General features: G+C 40.2%; 1 protein-coding gene across 1 annotated transcript in view; it reads right to left on the bottom strand.

Annotated features, from left to right (window-relative positions):
- Nucleotides 1-665: 665 nt before the first annotated feature.
- The window catches only part of LOC138774679 (dnaJ homolog subfamily C member 13-like), a gene marked incomplete at both ends in the record, with an annotated part of 55,055 nt that continues 40,938 nt past the window's right edge, over nt 666-14,782 (bottom strand). Inside the window, 9 exon segments of the mRNA XM_069955661.1 lie at nt 666-740; nt 1,180-1,279; nt 3,929-4,020; nt 5,319-5,496; nt 6,038-6,154; nt 6,274-6,387; nt 11,643-11,810; nt 12,235-12,414; nt 13,964-14,083. Of these exon segments, the coding sequence (XP_069811762.1) occupies nt 666-740; nt 1,180-1,279; nt 3,929-4,020; nt 5,319-5,496; nt 6,038-6,154; nt 6,274-6,387; nt 11,643-11,810; nt 12,235-12,414; nt 13,964-14,083 (1,144 nt within the window).

The following is a 14,782-nucleotide window of genomic DNA, read 5'->3' as shown; positions in this document are numbered from 1 at the left end:
TACTGAATTGAGGAACATGTATAACAAGTCAGTTTTACCCTAGGGTGAACGGCGTAAACATGGAGCCTCCCCATATAAAAAAATGTGGGTCTCTAGGTGAAAAAAATACTTTTCCTGGCCTTTTAAGCACAGGAAAAAAGGAAAGCGCAAAAATGTAAAATTGTCTCTGTCCTTAAGGGGTTAAAATATACATGGACGGTACTACTGCAAAAATCTATACTAAGACTACAAAAACAAGTGTATGTTAAAAAAAAAAAAAAAAACTATTTTAGAAAAATCTAATCACTGGGCAGGACCCATAAAGTAGTCTGGGTATGTAGATGTAAAAGGCATGAAAATAACACAGAGACAATTAAGGGCACAGTGAATGTATCAATCTCTCTTGAGGAAGCTGTGACAGACAGCAGAACACATCATGCTGCCTACCCTAACTAACCACCCAGTAACTGATTTCAACACTCATGTGCAAAGAGTGAAAGGTACTTATTTTAATTGTTTTTAACAGACGAGATATCTGTGGTCTTCATATTGATTTCTGCAGTAGTGCGGCCCATGTCCTCGTTTTTATTTATTTAAGATTTTCTTTATTGGTACATGAGGAGTTGTTTTTTTGTTTATTGCATGGTATTTGTTTTTGCGGTTTTCATAAACTGACTTTCACATACCTTTGGCCATTGCCTCCTTGATGATTTTTGTATTGGATGTTAAGGCATACAGGGTTGCAAGAACAAGCTGCCGACCTAAAAACAAAAAAAAACAAGTCAAATAAAGTGGGGATCTGTGGTGCACTAACCTTTACTTTTAACCCAATCCCTTATATTGTATACCTTGCAAGTACTTTTTTTTTAACCACCTCCCCCCCTTTAAAAAAAAAAAAAAAAAAAAAAAAAAAAATTCTTTTAAAAGAACATTTGATAACCCCACACCTCCTCTTAAAGCATATAAAATTTTTGATTGTTGATCAGGACAACGAGAGGGGAGATGCGAGTGGTCCATGCAGCCTGCATAAACTTATAATGGATCACCATGGATGGAGATCAATGTAAGCCGGGAAGTGAATTGTGCTACCAGATACTTCTCCTAGCTCGTTCTCCTGATTGGTGGGGGTTTTAATTTTTTTTTTTATGACAGTGCCAATATGCAGTGATCAACATTTTAAAAAGGCAAGGCAAGACTTACTTGTTGGCAATGAATGCAACAGAGACAATAAGCTGGAGAGAACCATGGATTCAGCAATGTTATTAACACATTCCTGGTTACTGGTAACTATGTTGACTACCTGTTATGTAAAATAGAAAGAAAGAAAAATAAATAAATAGAAATAATATAAAAAAAAATGTTTAAATCAACAGGAAAGAAAGAAAAGATAAAAACTATGGCCCAGATTTATTCAAAGGGTGTAAAAAATACACTGTTGTAAACTGCCCACAGCAAACAAGCACAGCTCCGCTTTAAGTTGAGCTGAAAGCTGCGCTGTGATTGGTTGTTATGGACAGTTTACACCAGTGTATTTTTTACACCCTTTGATAAATCTCCCCGTGTTTATAAATATGTAGCTACTTTTCTTCCCACAAAAACTTTTATCCTTTGTCTCATTACTAAGCTATATTATGTAAATATAAATGCAGTTATTTTAGTTACTGGTGCCTTTATCGTGGAGACATCTGCTCTGTCTAGTTCATTGCTGTACCATGTGATTGGCAAAGCTATTTTCACGTTACACATGTTTAGAGCCCATGTTGGAGAAGTATTTGGAGGGATCTTCTGAAGTATACCCCAGATAAAAAGCATACAGCTCTTACCCACTTCTATTCGTATCAGGGATTGCCTTAGCTCTACTAGGTCGTTATTAGAGTGGTCGTTGGTAGGCGACACAAAAAAAAAATATATATATGGCAAGGGAGCCACACACCATAATAATGAGACTCCAGACAAAAAATAGTATAAGCGTCTCAAAGGACATTATGCCACATTTACTTTGCCATTTGAGGGATCCTATACAGTAATCATGGCTATTTGTTTCAGTTGTACTGTTGTTTGCGGTTACACTAAGAGACAGTGAATTGTCTACTTTGTATTGGCATTAAAAAAAGTGTACTGTCATATTCTTATGTGAACGAGGTCAAAGGTGCACTGGAAAAGACAGGATAAAAAAGGTGCCCACCACATACAGGCCCCTCAATGTACTGCAAAAACTACAAGCATAACATAACACAAAAGGGTTCTGTCATGGAGGACTCCTAGAAACAGAATTATCGGTATGTACTAATTGTATTTTTTCGAGTCACCCCCCATGACAGCACCATCAGAGAAAAACAAATAATTACCTTAGAGAGTGACCAAAGCCTGAAATAATTTTCTCCCAAAGGAGAGATCCTTCACAGACAGCATACTGAAGCGATAACACCTAACAAAGGTGTGGAAAGAGCACCACATAGCTGCAGATCTGCTCAATGGGCGATTGGCCCTTTCCTCACAGAACATTGCCATGATAGAACAAGCCTGCAATTTTCTGTAGGAGAGGAACAGGGATGAGAAAACTACTATATACCTGACAGCTCTTTGGACATCTAAAGTTTGAAACTCTTCTTTACCAGAACTGGATAGGTTCTGATAGAAGGAGGGTAGAACAATGTCCTGGGATTCCAAAATGACTTCTGAAAGAAATGATGGGCCCAAGAAATTCAGACATCAAATATCTTCAGGTACGGCCACCAGCCAGATCCTCTAAAATAAATGCTGGAGGACACAGGTACTCCATCCTCTTTTGCTTGCATCATTGGTAATAGTGGTTGATGGGGACTTAAGGACAGTGGAGTCCACAATACCAAGGAGGATCTTGCCTATGATAAAAGTCATTGCTTATTGTCCAGAGACATCCACTTGATGAGAATGAATCGATGAAGTAGTCTTGAACCTGCATGGCTTGTGCCCAGGCTACAGCTAGTATAGAGGCCCCAGAATACTCGTGGCTAATGTGATGAATACCGAGACCATTTTTTCTGGGGGAAGTTGACAGCCCAAACTCAAATGGCAAACTGGAGAAGTTTTTTTTTTATAAGTGGGATAGATGGGGACATGATAGTATGCATCCTGAGGGTCCCCTGTTGCTATCCAATAATCCTTGCCTATCAAGAGAATGGTTGATTTAATGTAGTAATAGTAAAAAACAACTGATCAGCTTAAGTGTCTGATGGTCCTGAAGGGCCCACTGGGCTGCTCCACAAGGAATAGATGCGAGTAGTGCCTCAGTCCCTCCTCCTGAGAAACCTGCCTGATAACCAAATTAGACAGTAGCTTCTTTACACCATTTTCCAGATGTTCTTGAAGAGATTTAGAGTAAATACATGTAGCAAAGATCTTGTAAATGGAATAAGATGAGAACTCAAAGAACTCTTGCTGATCTTAAAATCCAGGTGTTGGATATTTTTCTCTACTCCTCAAAGCTGGCCAATATTTTACCAGCCACTCTGCTGACATTGTCTGGATTAGGATAAGCAAGATCAAGATGTTTCTGCCTCTGCCCCCTTTGGGATAACTCCATTACCCCCACTTTAATTTTTCTCCACTCTTAAAGCTGGAATCGTAATGGATGAAAAACAGGATATTTGTTAACCTGTCTGCATTCAGGAAGGCATATCTTCCTATCTGACACCTTGTTGGGGATTTTGTGTGTTTATCCATGCAATCTAACCAAGAGACCATGACTGTAGGATAGTATCCTGTACACTTGATAAAGGAGACCTGGTACCTCAAAACACACATTGTGACCAATGCTTGAGTCCAACTGAGCTCACCATTCCCTATATCCCACTGCCTTTACGTTATTACCCTATAGTGCACCCTTGTCTTTTATTCATCCATTTTAGCCGCCTACTACCATTTTACCATTTACTATCATATAAACTAAGAAAATGTAAGTATTTACCTCCAAAGCAAGCTGCTGAACTTTTCCCGCTCCATGGACTCGCAGCAATGAAAATATCAACTTGAAATGGCCAATACATTCTGTCTCAGAACCTAAAATTTAAAAACAAACAAACATTTCTTACTATACCTATATTATGCATATACACTTTATGATCTAAACAGGTCTGACGAAAAATTGAATACTACATATGGAGGGACATTTATGACGTCTACGGTCGGGAAGTACGCTAGGGGGCATAGATTTGCCCTCTTCTCCCTGGCTGCCTGTTGTATCCCCTACTCGCCAGATGGGCAGGAGGGGGGAGGGGGAGGCAAGGCAGAGAGGAGGCCTAGCCTCCTTCTGCACCTTATTGATCATGATTTATGAAAATCATGATCAAAATCTACACCTGCTAGAATCCAAACGGGGAAAGGGTGCAGGGCCTAATTTAAGACCGCTGTACGAGAACATCAGTCTTGAAAAATACCCCCATGGAGCAAATGACAAAAAAAAAAAAATACTAACAAAAGTGTTAAGGAAAGCCTACCATTAATTTTATGTAATTGAGTTTTAAATACATATAGTTTAAAATTTATTTGAAAGCTCATTAATTCTTTAATAAATAAATAATTTCACAATAATGACATACGAAACACCAAGTAATCCAAAACATTAAAAAAAATGAAGCATTATTGTAATTTATAAAATTTTTGGACATGTCAAAACTTTTCAGTCAGGGCGCTAAGACCCCCACTGATCTATTTATACATGCACAGCAGTCTACTTCATTGCCTAGCTCAACCCATTTTATTGCAGGACTTAAAGGTATGTTCCCACTACGGAACATGTACAGAAAATTTCAAGAGGCGGACTCTGGTTGAAGTTCCATCTGTCCCATGGCAATTCTTTGGGCAGACGATGGATTGAACTTTAGAAATTTGGGACAATTTGAGACAATGGGACAGGTGGAACTTTAACCAGAGTTCGCTGCACAGCCTCCGCTTGAACTTTCCGTGCTTATTTCATAGTGGGAACATACCCTCACAATGGAGTCTCAGTGAGTGCTGAGCCAGGGAGTTAAGCAAATAACTGAGTACTTCAGCTGGCTATACCTAGTAAAGTGATTGTGTTTTTTTTTTTTTACAAATGGCAGCAAAGCTTTAAGTTTAAATTCTAGATTACTACATTCCTTTTCTCTTATAGATTTAGCTCATCTGCATTATACTAACCCTTGCCCTGCACTATACAGGTACATTTACCCCATGGTCAAAAAGGCTGTTCTGCTCAGAGCTGTATATGAGATCATGTACCCATGCGATGTCATGGGAGAACAATTGTGATTGACAAGTACACTCCTACTGCTTAATGTCTCTGATGATATTTAAAGATAAATTAATAAAACTACTACCAGGGTTGTGTTTAATTACGTTCCTCAAAGCTTCTAGGGCCATTTCAACCTTCTGTAATCTTTCTCCATGCTGTTCAGACTCCACTTTCCCAGTCTGTGTCATTGCCATAAGTGTATGGAGGTACTGTGCTTGGGATCCAATGTAATCCAGCAGACTGGCAGCAAAGGCTTTTGGTACCTGTGCATGATTCAAAAAAGCGGCAAAGACTGTATAAAGCGAATTGGCAGATGCAAATTCTAAATATTTTACTTCTCATAAACGGTCAAAACTAAGGTCAAAATAGCCATGTATTATTAACTTTGTGGGTGATTTTCTACCTAGAAAAAAAAAACTACAAACATTTTTATTATAGTGAATTGAATTCTCTTCAATACTATGCAACATGCAATACAACAGTTCAATCAGCGCATACAGAATAAAATAAACAATGACCAAAGTACAAAAAAACAATTTTCAGGAAATGCAGGAGCACCACTTTTTTATGTTTTTTACTCTTTTCTCAAAACCACAGCTAGTTGTAAACCACATGCACACTAACTACTGTTTCTGATGAACCCCATTAGGAAAAAAACTTTTTTTTTTTTGTCAAGGTAAAGTTGGCAATAGAACTTAGATCTGGAGGATGCAACAATGTGGAACACCTGGCCTGTTAATTATTAGTAATGTAATAGTATGGAGATAGTGTCACATGTCACATGAACCTCAGGTAAACATTCACCTCAAGCTGGAAAGTGGGCTGCTCATTGTAGACCCGTACAAAAATCTCCCCCACAATGAGCTCCTTGGCATGATCACTAAACACAAAATCAGCCCCGTAGCTTTTATCACATTCCCCCTGAAAAGAAAAAAAAAAAATTATATATTCTTAATATTGTTTATAATACATGTCAAGGGGTTTTACCCACTGTCAAAAAGTAGGTTTTTGATAAAGAAAATATGTCCTTTATTTCTTACTCGTCTTGTCATGCTTTCCTGCTCGGATTCAAGAAATTCCAATAGTTCTGCTCTGGTACCATTATTCCATATGAGGTAGGGGCTTTCTGTGTTGCAGTTCAGCATTTTGAGAATCTGAGGAGTGGAATATAAATGTAGTTAATCTAAGTCATATTTAAAGATAAACATTAAAAATGCCTAAAAAAGCCTGCTTAGTAGCTTTTGCATTCTGGCTTAATGGCAGATACCTCAATCAAACTATATTATTTAAAGTAATACTCTATCCACCATACCGCCCCCCCCCCCCCCCCAAAAAGACCACAAAAAAAAAACCACAAAAAAAAACGGATGGTACTGTCCGTTTGGTGAGAGTAAGTCCTTTCTTTTGTTTGTGTCTTTTAAAATGCACTGGTGCCTTGGTTGGGATAAAAAAATAATCTTGTAATCTTCAGAACCTGAGTCAATGTGGCGTGGCTTAGAATGTCTAGGCCCTAGGGCTGCTATGCCTCTCCTTTCTTCTTCCCCGCTCTCCTTATCATTAGGAACGTCCCTGGGCAGGATTACTCCTATCCATTGCTTGTCTAAACAGTGCACATGTGCCACTTCAGATTGTTACGGCCCATGGGCACTGCTTAGACAATTGATGAATAGGAGAAATCCTGCCCTGTGGTATTCCTAATGATGAGGGAAGGGAGAAAAAAAGAAGAGACGTCACAGGCCTAGGGCACAGACACTCTAGGCCACTTCACCATGATAATTTTTAACCCTAACCAAGACACAGAGTGCATTTTAACCCTTTCTGGACCTGGCTAATTTTCGTTTTTGCATTTTAATTTTTTCCTCCTTGTGCTTTAAAGGCCATAGCAGTTGCATTTTTACACCTACAGACCCACACGAGCCCTTATTTTTTGCGTCACTAATTGTATTTTGCAATGACAGGCTGAACTTTTGCATAAAATATGCTACGAAACTAGAAAAAAAATATGTATATATTTTTTTTTGTATATAAATATATGCGCAGTGAAATTGTCCTATGGAAAAACTTTCATGTTATATTTGTTCCTCAAGTCGGTACGATTAAAACAATATGTAACATGTATAACTTTTATTTTATTTGATGGCTTGTAAAAAATTGAAACCATTGTTAACAAATCTATGTTCCTTAAAATCGCTCCATTCCCAGGCTTATAGCACTTTTATCCTTTGGTCTGTTTGGGGCTGTTTGAGGTGTCATTTTTTTGCGCCATGATGTGTTCTTTCTATCGATACCTTGATTGCGCATATGCAACTTTTTGATCGCTTTTTATTACAATTTTTCTGAATTTGATGAGACCAAAAATGCGCAATTTTGCACTTTTTTTGCGCTTACGCGGTTTACCGTGCCAGATCAGGAATGTGATAAATTAATAGTTCGGGCAATTACGCACGTGGCTATAACAAACATGTTTATTGATTTATTTATAACATGGGAAAAGGGGGGGGGGGCGATTCAAACTTTTATTAGGGGAGGGGGCTTTTATTAATAACACTTTTTTTTTTTTTTTTATACATATACTAGAAGCCCCCCTGGGGGGGGATCTCCCCACTAGTCCACCAGGGAACAGCTGCAGTAAGTCTTCAGATGCAGCTGTCAACCTAATTAGCGGGCACGACGATCAGACCGTGGTCCCGGGCTACATGCCGCACCCAGGACCGCGGTGGTTCAGAGTGGGGTCGCCGCGCAGCCCTGCTCTGAACTCCCCCACCCACTCGAGGATGTACAGTTACGTCCTTGTGCGGGAAGGGGTTAAAAGACATGGCAGAGAAGGGCATATGCTCGTCAAATGGACAGTACCAGTGGTTTAAGGGAGTGGGTTGGTGAATACAGTGTCACTATAACTTAATGCCATGTTTTTCCCAGCTATTCCATCACCTCAACGACTCAGACCTAAAAAATTACCTGGGTCAGTGCATAAAGTAAAAAACGTACAAATATACCTGTGTAAACTCTGCACTGATCACACAGGTTTATTTGTATGTTTTATACTTTATGTATTGGCAAGGTTTTTTTTAGTTCTCAGCCACTAAGTTGATGGATTAGCTGGACCTGTGCATCCACTGATGTCACTGATATATGTTGTAGAGCCACTATATTGATCTACTGGTCTGGAACAAACTTACCTCCCTGCTCCAACTCCGCTCTGTCCTGCTGTTTGGCCGCTTCTGAGTCCTGGGGTCCTGAAGTTGCTGGCCAATGAGCAGCTGCAGCAAAGCTCAATCTCATTCGGGACAGAGTGTTAAGACAGTGGTGGCGGCACTGGAGCCAGGGAAGTGAGTGTGCCTTATTATTTTAAAATAACCCATCCCTAGGCAAATAAACCTTTAATATTTTCATTTGTAATGTACACATTGCTACTAGTGAGTTGCGCCTCAGACTACATTAAGTGTATGATTTCTCTATTGTGCTGCTATTCAAATATTATAAATGAGTGGGTAATGTAATTACTTTCCTCTGGCATTACCTTTATGTTTTTTATTAGAAAGGCAAATTGACATGTCAATTCTTTGGGCGGAGGGCGGAATCTGCCCGAGCTTAGAATGGACTCTAGGGCATGGACGGCGAGTCAAGCAGGAGCGCAGTGGAATCCATGGGATGCTATCCGCAAGAATTCTGTAGTGTGAACACATCCTGAGGGCCAGTTCACACCAAGTAAAACTGGTGGAATTCTTCCATGCGGGGATTGGAGGTGTGCAAGCCTCCCATAGACTGCCAGTATGACACGGAGGCTGGCAGGATTCCGCCAGTTTTAGTCTGTGTGAACTGGCCCTAAGGGTACTATTACATGGCCCGATATGAGGGAGCAAATGAGTGGAGAATTTAGAAAACAGTGTAACAAACGCCCTCAGGAGAGATCACAGACTGCTGAACACATAGGAGTGGTGAGAGTTGCTTCTGCACCAAGATTTCTCTTTCTATTCTCCTCAGAAGAAAATGCTGCTAATACTCTGCACTGCCTGACTCATAGGCCTTATTCACACGTTCCGTAATTTACGGATTCCTATTTCCGTATCCGAGTTAGTGCACATTGAAGTCTATTGGGCTATTCACACGATCAGTAGCAGAAATGGATGAAAATCAATCCGTAAAAAAAAAAGGACATGTCCTAGTGCGGACCGGGTGCGGACCCAGATTTTTTCACGGATGCTCTCATTGACATCAATTGTCTACGGATTGTTTGCGGATTGCAACATGTTTGGCATCCGTATTTCCGTAGAAAAATATGGATAACTCATGCTCCTATTGTGCACAGCAGTATATAGAAGTGCTGGGATCTATAGTTCTCCAGATCTCCGGGCGGACAGCTGACGGAATTCCGCGGACATTTTCCGCGAGAATTCCTCAGTCTGAACCTGCGGCTGCATCAGACCCCCTCCTGCGGCTGCATCAGACCCCCTCCTGCGGCTGCATCAGACCCCCTCCTGCGGTAAGGATGCGATCTCCTATGCGATCCTCCTGTGCCGTTCTGCCTTCAGTGCTCTTAATTGATTCATTGATACTTTCCTAACCACATAGTAAACACCAATTTATTGAGCTAATTGGTAATGATGATTGGCAGCTGGGCTACAAAGGTACAAGTACCAATTACCTCAATAAATTGGGGTGCTGATTGTAAACACCCCAATTTATTGAGGTAATTGGTACTTGTACCTTTGTAGCCCAGCTGCCAATCATCATTACCAATTAGCTCAATAAATTGGTGTTTACTATGTGGTTAGGAAAGTATCAATGAATCAATTAAGAGCACTGAAGGCAGAACGGCACAGGAGGATCGCATAGGAGATCGCATCCTTACCGCAGGAGGGGTCTGATGATGCCGCAGGAGGGGGTCTGATGCCGCCGGAGGGGGTCTGATGCCGCCGGAGGGGGTCTGATGCCGCTGGAGGGGGTCTGATGCCGCAGAGGGGGTCTGATGATGCAGGAGGGGGTCTGATGATGCAGGAGGGGGTCTGATGCTGCCGCAGAGGAGGTCTGATGATGCCGCAGGAGGGGGTCTGATGCCGCAGGAGGGGGTCTGATGCCGCAGAGGGGGTCGGTCCGATGCCGCCGCAGGAGGGGGTCTGATGCAGCCGCAGGAGGGGGTCTGATGCAGCCGCAGGAGGGGGTCTGATGCAGCCGCAGGAGGGGGTCTGATGCAGCCGCAGGAGGGGGTCTGATGCAGCCGCAGAGGGGGTCTGCCATTCATTCACTGCTCAGTTGAAGTCTGGTCCAGCAACGGATGGAATACGGATGGAATACGGATGGAATACGGATGTCCAATCCGCAATTTCTCACGGGTTGTTTCAGGACCAGAAAAAAATACTGAACGTGTGCATAAGGCCATATACTGTAACAAACTTGTTACCATTTAAACCCTGCTAACTCATACAGTATGTTGTGATAAACTTGTCACCATCTAAACCCTGACAGGTCTACTTTGCATTAGAGCACAAAACACTCCAACTCTGCTATACTGTTTAAAGTTAGCTAATATGGTATCATGAATGACTATGCAATTGCATCCATTTTATTCAAGCATTGGATCTAACTGCAGTAATCACAGAGATTTGGGCACTGTCATGTCTTTGTCATGAGACTACATTTATTCTTATTCACTTCATGTGATTTTTTTTTCATGTATTTTATATTTTATTTGATATCCTGTCATTTGTTTTCAATTTATGATTGTTTTCCACAAGGACCCTGTGATTCTTATTACTACTTACTATTATGTGATTGCTGTTTTACTACTAAACATTTATGGGCTAATATCAGTAGAGTTTAGAGGACTGATTACAGTAAATTTACTCAACAATTTCATCTGATTTTGGACTGATTTTTGTAGAAACCACCCTCCGTTATTGGTTAGGAGATTCTTAGGTAATCAGCCACACGTGTGCCAGTTTGTTATGATCTGTCTAAACACCCCATAAGTAACCAAAGGCTGAGATTTATTTGACAGATTTTTGAAGACAAAGCCAGGAACAGACTATAAAAAAGGGAACAGGTCATAAAGACTGAGATTTCTCTTCTTTTTAAATCTATTGATGGTTTGGTTCAGATAAATCTTTCTGTGTAAACACACCATTAGAGATTTGACCCAGCCTGCTAGCCACTGCCCTTGATATGTTTTCCTCCTGCCATCCAATGTCTTGCACTGCTTCTTGTACCTAATTAATTTTTATAATATTTTTTGCTAATAAGGTATATTATATTTTGCACATAATTGTCAGTGTATTATTGGTTCAGCAGCTTCTGTTGTAGGTTTATATAGGTAAAAAAGCTAAGGAAACATCCTAATTAAATATAAATACAAATGGGTTAAATTAAGTGTGATGATTTTGGATGCCACTATATATCTATCAGACAATACCTCTTCAGGAGATGACACTGAAAGTTTTCTAGCAACATAAGGAGTAAGCATTCCTGCCAAGCTTTTCCGTATAGTTGGATTTTCAGGGGTTACTTGTTCGCCTATTAAATATCCCCCTAATCGGCTTACAGCAAGGAGGCTGAGCTTGGCAAGACTATTGGCAACTTCCTGTTAAACAATAAGAAAGATAAAAAAAGATCAATATGAATAGTATAATTCAGGTAAAGAAATAAAGTTTTCATAACACAATATTTGCAATTTATTTGTAACATTAGAACTTATTTCTAATATCTTTACAACTATGGTTGTATAAAATGATATAGTTATTGAATAGTTAAAAGACCTAACCTGCAATTCTAAGACTCATCCGTGCAATTGATCATGCATTGTAAAAGGCACTGCAAGCGAGTGCCAATCTAGCTGATACACAGCTGAATAAAAGGACCATTACAGTGAGGCACAAAAAGAAAGATCAACTTTGATCACTATTAACAGCAGTGATAGAAAATGTCTTTACATTGGGCAACTTCTTGTTGCAGAAGTCATATCTGAGCAGACTGGTATACATAGAGAGAATACTGTGTGCATATACCTGTTGATTTGTGTCTTCATTCTTCTGAATACCACTTTCTTCCAATGTAAAGTCATAGTTAAAAGGATAAATCAGTAGGTGCCACAAGATTCCTGCATGGAACAAATGCGTCTGCAGGAAGAAATCAACTGCAAAGGAGCTGACACATTCAACAGCCAGTGAAGCCAGTCTCTGCACTTTCTGTCAGAACAAATAAAACATGTTTTAATATCACATTTTAATGGTTTGGAGAGACCTAAACATGTTAACCACTCTTCATTAGAATATCAACAAGCACTGTAGTTCTCTGAATAATTGTGCTTTACTATAATACTTTGAAACCATTACTGTGGAAAAACCATCTATGGGTAGCTTCACACGTACCGTACCACAGCTGATTTTCTGCTGCGGATCCGCAGCAGAATTGACTAAATGAATGAACACAGCATTAAATCCGCACTGCAAAATTCGCTGCGTATCCGCAGCAGATCCACAGCGGATTTTACAGTGCAGATTTAATGCTGTGTTCATTCATTTAGTCAAATCTACTGCAGATCCACAGCAGAAAATCAGGTGCAATACGGTACGTGTGAAGCTACCCTATAAGTAAATTAGAGGAGCAGTAGCTATATACTAAGAGCAGATTGGCCACTTTCAAAGTAAAATTATGCAGCTTCCTGTTATGGAGGAGCATGTGACCATGCTTCTCCCTCTGCATCATCCATACAGGTAGAGGGGCGTGTGCTCCTCAATGCTGAACCAGCTGAACCAAAGGGCACATCTTCATATAGGGTCAATGTGGGGCACAATGGGAGTAACTGTAAGTGACTATATGACATAATGTTACTAATACAGGCAGCTGAAAGATTTTACAGTGGCCAACCCCTTTAAATTGACTTCTGAGAGATGTAATTGTGGTTGTGCATCAAACTGCTTGTATCTGAAGACAATGTAATAACTGTGCCGACTCAGTTTCTTTCACACTGGCTGTAACATGTGAACCTGGCCCAAAGGGAGAGCTCCCCAACTGAGGTTCAATAGAAAATGTTTAGTCAACAGTGTAGGAGACGTCAATGTTATAGGAAAATAGCAACAGCTCACCAAAGGACACATACATTTCTTGTTTCACTTGATCCACACAAAGCAGAGCCATGGCAGGTCATGGCGGTAATAGGTGTAAGACTTGTAGAAACAATAGCCTAGATTTACTAAATCAGTCTAATTTTTAGACAGTGTAAACTTAGGTTAGACAATTTGAGAATGTACCAAATGTATCACAATGGCTCAGGTTGTTAAATAAATTTGTTGCGTTTAAAAGGTGTCTAAAATGCATAGTAAATATGGCACACGTAAGTAATGTAAAACAATTTGCACTAGAATTCTGTCCCATTAGCAACAGAGAATGCCACAGTCCCACTGCACCAGACTTATTACAGAGGTTCAGGTTTCATAAATCTGTCAGACAAGAAGTGTTCTCAGGGACAGTCATTCATCCAATACTCGGCCTGTGTAAAAATGCCAAAGATCCTATATCACAGAGCGACAGCCAGCAGACTGTCGCCATCGTTATTGTGTATTTAGAACATGCGGAAAGACAACAATCAGCTGACATGATCATTGCATTTCAACATCAGCTATTAAAAGATTATCTTCCAGAATGCAAAATATGGCCGATTATCATTTTGTGTGATAGGACCCTAAAGGAAACAGTTTCCATAAAACGTGAACCAAAAAAAACTATGACACTTACCTTGCCATAATACAATACTCTACAGAGATCTTTAATGATGTTTGGCATCTCTATAATCTTCTCTCTGCACTCCTCAAACTGGGCTGCGACACTGTAGCATTTGCATATATGTCCACACACCTGAAAAAATGTATATGTTTATTAATTATGCCAAATCTATATATTTTTCCTATTTCTATTCAGACAATAATTCTCTTCAAGTAAATGTAAAAAGAGCTGTCGCACAGTCAACACTTTTTACCTATCAATAGGAGGGTATTTACAGTCAAAGAAACACAAATTGAAAAGGGGTCTTTCCATGTTCCAATGGCTACATATCACCTACTATTTAGCCATCTTCAGCAGTCCATAGAGCTTGGAAAGAGTAGCAGCGATCATAAGTCACACAGTAAATTATAGACTCTTCTCTATTAACCTATTCACACTGGAGAACCCCCTTCTCAAGGGGAGTGGCGAGCCTAGCTGTGGTACCGCCACCTATTAGACACTTGATGTGAACACTGGCCTGAGCGGTTGCCCAGGCAAATACCTGGTTTTACCCTTAGGTTAAAAATTAACTTTTAATGGTCTGCGTTAAAATATAGGTATAGCTTGTGCAAACATAAAATATTGCTACCTCTTCCTTGTATGATCGGTCTTGGTGTCGGACGACACTCTGTTTATTGCAGGGTTGGCTTCTCAGTATCGGGGGTACACAGTCCCCAGCCAGGGTGATCCGTGTCCCTAGTAGTGTTATTCCTATGGGTTCTAGGTTAAACCTGTATCAGAACTCCACTCTGAGCCCGTCCGGGCAGGAATACACTCTTACAGCAGATTACG

The sequence above is a fragment of the Dendropsophus ebraccatus genome, unplaced genomic scaffold (genome assembly GCF_027789765.1).
Source record: "Dendropsophus ebraccatus isolate aDenEbr1 unplaced genomic scaffold, aDenEbr1.pat pat_scaffold_1025_ctg1, whole genome shotgun sequence".
NCBI lineage: Eukaryota > Metazoa > Chordata > Amphibia > Anura > Hylidae > Dendropsophus > Dendropsophus ebraccatus.
Note: the sequence above shows the minus strand (reverse complement) of the source record. Positions and strands in the feature narration are given on the sequence as shown.